The sequence below is a fragment of the Monoraphidium neglectum genome, assembly GCF_000611645.1.
Source record: "Monoraphidium neglectum strain SAG 48.87 unplaced genomic scaffold scaffold02774, whole genome shotgun sequence".
Lineage (NCBI taxonomy): Eukaryota > Viridiplantae > Chlorophyta > Chlorophyceae > Sphaeropleales > Selenastraceae > Monoraphidium > Monoraphidium neglectum.
Window position 1 is genome coordinate 4,249 of NW_014010854.1, and position 4,222 is coordinate 8,470.

The 4,222-nt window shown below is 64.8% G+C and overlaps 1 protein-coding gene across 1 annotated transcript in view; it reads right to left on the bottom strand.

Moving 5' to 3' along the window:
- The window catches only part of MNEG_11505 (hypothetical protein), a gene marked incomplete at both ends in the record, with an annotated part of 5,579 nt that extends 2,387 nt beyond the window's left edge, over nt 1–3,192 (bottom strand). The window contains 7 exons of the mRNA XM_014040024.1: nt 44–204; nt 646–722; nt 1,142–1,189; nt 1,654–1,802; nt 2,392–2,482; nt 2,735–2,805; nt 3,126–3,192. Of these exons, the coding sequence (XP_013895478.1) occupies nt 44–204; nt 646–722; nt 1,142–1,189; nt 1,654–1,802; nt 2,392–2,482; nt 2,735–2,805; nt 3,126–3,192 (664 nt within the window). The remainder of the gene's footprint in view (nt 1–43; nt 205–645; nt 723–1,141; nt 1,190–1,653; nt 1,803–2,391; nt 2,483–2,734; nt 2,806–3,125) is intronic.
- Between the last annotated feature and the right edge of the window lie 1,030 nt (nt 3,193–4,222).

A 4,222-nucleotide genomic window follows, 5' to 3' on the forward strand; every position in this document is an offset into this window, starting at 1 on the left:
CAGCCCATTCCCCCTGAATCCCCACGGGAGCCCCCCCCCCCACCAGCCCCGGCCCACTTGAAGCTGTCTTTGGCGAACCCCGGCCCCGCGATGACGAGGCACTTGACGACCTCCCAGTCCACGTGGCGCACCACCGCCTCGAACACCGTGTTCTGGAACTTGTCCCAAGCCTTGTCATAGCCCGCGGCGGCGGCGCCCCGCTTTCTGGGTGCGAGTGGTGTGAGTGTTTGCGTGTGTGTGTGTGTGTGTCTGTGTGTGTGTACGTGTGTGTGTGGGGGGGGGGTGACGCTGAGACAGAGCGGCGTTCTTGTAACCGGCCGTAATTGCCGCCGTCATGCTGTGCCGAGGGGATGGATTAAAGTTTTCTTTGCAATGCTGCTTCCATATCTGCCTTGCAGGATACCCTTCTGCACTGCACCCAGGCTGTTGGCGTACACGGGGTGGCTTTGGCCAATCGTTGGCGCGCACGCCCTTGAGCGCCGGGGCGCCGCAAGGCCCTCCGTCCAAGCAATGCGCTCGGCGCCGCGCGAGGCGCCGAAGACGCCAGGGCTGCCCCCTCTCTGCGTGGACACGCACTGTGAACACGGGCCGCATAAGAACACCCGGGTCTTGCATTGCCAACCCCCATGCCCCCCAGCGCCCCACCTGGGCAGGTTTGTCTCGATCTTGGCGCGCACAAGGGTGGTGGCGGACCCCACCAGGCACACTTGTGCCAGGCCCTCCTGGAGCGGTGGGAGGAGATGTGGCGCGGGTTGAAGGGGCATGTGAGTTTGTGGTGGGAGTGGAGTGCGCGCGCGATGATGATGATTTCACAAAGGCAGGGGTGCGGGGATGAGGGTTCGGGGGAGTTCAAAGAACAAGGCCGCCCGCCGACACGACCGCCGCGCGCAATCAGGGGCCGGCCCCGGCCCCGGCCCCATGCAGCAAAGGTGGCGTTGTGCTGCAGCAGGCAGCCCTCACTCGGCATCGGCTGCAGGGGCTGCTCCCAAAGGCTCTGGTGGGCCACCGCCCTAAGGTCCTCTCTGATGCCCCCGCCTCTCCCTGCTCCTCAGTGCTGCGCCCGCTCCACCGCCCCCTCCCTGCCCCCCCTTCCCCCAACTCCCGCAAAACCAAGGCTTCATCCCCCCCTGGGCGGACCCACCGTGATGAGGACCGCCGCCAGGTCAGCAGACAGCTTGGGGTCGCACGCCTGGCGGGGCGCCACGAGGCGGCGGGTCGCGGCGGTGAGGGCGGCGGGTGTTCAGACGCTCACGATGCAACCCTTGGCAGCTCGTTTGCGTCTGTCAATCAATCTCATACTGCGCCTCAACGCTTGGATGCACAGAGCCGGGCGCAGATTTGAGGGCACCCGCTTAACATTCCCAGCCGCACACTGTCACGCCTGCTGCACACCTCATGACCCAGGGGGCTTGGGTCCTTCTGAAACCAGCCTGCCCTCTTTCCTGGCCCGTCTGTTCTGTTCGCTCCACGCCCACCCCTGCTCCCCCACTCCACAAAACCGCACCCGCCTGGCTCACGCGCTCAGCATACGTGTGGTGGACAACCCGAGGCACACATTTTCCACCCCCAACAAACCGTGTCAATTTGCCTGAGTGCTCCGCAACCCCCCGCCACAATCTCTTGCCCCCCAAAACACCAACCGACCGCCCCCACCTGCCTCACGCGCTCCACGTCGAGCGCGTCCCAGGCGTCCTTGCGCACCGTGAACGCGCGCTGCTGCTCCAGCTCCAGGGTGTGGTACGACCCCAGCTTCACCCACTCGCTCTCGGTGAGGTTCTTGCCCTTCAGACGGATGACGCCGCCTTAGGGTGGCGCGGTGGGTGGGTGGACGCGTCGCAGCGGGAGCATCGGGCCGGATCGGCTCGCATGAGAGTGGAGTGCCAGGGGGGGATGGGGGTGCGCCATAGTGCGCCCCACACTCTATATGGTGCATGAGGCGCGACAACCAACCGCGGGTGAGGGGGGGAGGGGTGAGGGGGTGAGGGGAAAGATTTGTGGTAGGAGGGTGTGGTGTTTGGGTGATGGCAGAAAGGCAGCGGATGAGGGTCGGTGTGATGGAGCGCTGCATGGTGGGACCCCGCTTGCATCCAACCCCACACGTCTCCGCCGCCGTGCGTGCGCAGCAAGAATCAGACGTGCACTCGGATACGGGATCACTGTGTCGACCATCCCATGCACAACAAACGACATGCAGAGTGTGTGTGTGTGTGTGTGTGTGCGTGTGTGCGCGCATGCACACAGGTGTGCGCGTGCGCGTGCACACAGGCGCGACGTGCGCGCGCGCGCGCACACACACACACACACACACACACACGCACGCACGCTTGCTCGCTCCTGCACACTCACGCATGTAGGCAGCATCGTGCACCCTCCCGAGCCCTCGCGCCTCACCCTCGGGGTCAAACTCCACGCCCTCCACCAGGATGGTCAGCTTCAGCTTGATGCGCTCACTGTCAGCACCCATGCCGCTGTCCTTGGCCACCTTCAAGGGTGTGTACGCACCGTGCGTGGCATGGCGTGCGTGTGTGCATGTCTGTACTGTGCGTGCGCATGTGAAGCACAGTACAGACCCCCCCAGTGTGAGAGCGTCCGGATACGACCGTCCCGCCCATCTGCCCAACCGGGCCGCATCTGCGGTGTGGCCGGGCCTGGCCATCAAGCCGGACGCGGGTCTCTCCCTCCGCCTCACGCCGGGCAACGCGTGTTGCTGGGCGCGCGGGGACAGTGGGCCCACCTTTCTGAACGTCGTCGCTGTGACGTGGTCGCCCTCCCTGATCAGGTTATAGGCGTGCCACATGTCCTCAGCTGGGGCAGGGGAGGCAGGGCGCAGGGGGGGCGAGGGGCGGAAAACGCCAGGGGGTGGGTGGGAGCAAAGGGGGGGGGGGCGACGCGGTCATGCGTGCCGGCTGGTCGCCGCCCAGCGGGCGCCATGTCCCGGCCACGCGCAGGAGGCGGCAAGCAGATGTTGCGGCTGTGGAGGGGCGCATCTATGAGCCTGAGTGGCGATTTGCTTTGGGTACTGCCAGCCGCCAGAGAGCAGGTGCATCAACCCCACCTGCGCCCGCCTACGTACTCAGCCATCACACCACAGCCATACACGTGCGGCCGCACATTCCATGGCTCACCCTCCTCCGCAACCAGTTTGATTTCGCCCTCCCCATTCTTGATGTAGCTCTGATAGAGAAGCTTCATGGCCCTGGCGCACAGCTGCCACTGGGCGTGCGTTCAAAAGCACGGTCGTGCTGCAGCTGGTGCTGCTGCTGCCGCCGCAACTGCCACGGACCGCTTGCTACTTATGTGTCGGGCAAACACTGTAACGGCTTTGAGCCGGCTCGCCGCCAGCGCCGGCCCCGGGCGTACCAACGCCGCCCCAAGCAGGCCGCCTCGCCCGAGGCGAATCTCCGGCGGCTCTCCCCTGTGGGGCCGCCGGCTGCCCTACTGCGCCGCGGCGGGCGGCATCAGGCCTATGACGATCCAGTAGATGCAGGAGGCGAAGAACAGCGCCGCGACGACTGCGGTCGCCACTACTGTGCGCAAGCGCGGCGCTGCGGCTGAAGCGTCCGCCTGGCGACGCACTTCGCTCTTGGTTGGCGCGTGCTTGTGCTGCTGGCTGTTGTACCGCTCGTGCCCAACTGCGCGCTGGCGCACGCCCTGGGCAACCGTCTGCTTTGTTCCAACTTTATTGTGGTGAGCGCCGTCGAGGCTCCGCCTTGCAGCGAGGCTGGGATCTGGAAAATGCAGCCCGGCAATGGAGTTGTGGCAAGCGAGTTGATATACGGTGAGTATATTGCTAGATCATCTTACAGCCAGCACCCAGCCCTCTCGGAACGTTGCTGAGTGCTCCGACAGTCGTGTAGATCTCGTGAGGTGCCCACCTCTCGCCATCAGCGTGCTGGTAGCCTGGTAAACGTAGCAAATCACGTTGCAGATGTCTCTGAGGTTGGAGGTCGTGTGTTTCGCTTTCCGGCATCAGCGCTGCCTTTGAGTTGTCGAAGGCTGGTGGCGGGTGCCACGTCATCACTGTGCGCCAGTGCCCCATGGCACTGTCCCACAGCTTGGCACACTCCACCAACAGGAAGGCAACACGTTTGACAGCTGCCCGTCACTGGCCTGGCTTTACCAGAGGATTTCCTGGTTGCACCCGTCAAGCATCCTCCTTGTGCGATGTCGAAATTGAGTAGAGTAGAGTAGAGTGGACCGGGCGCTGGGCACCCAGTATGAG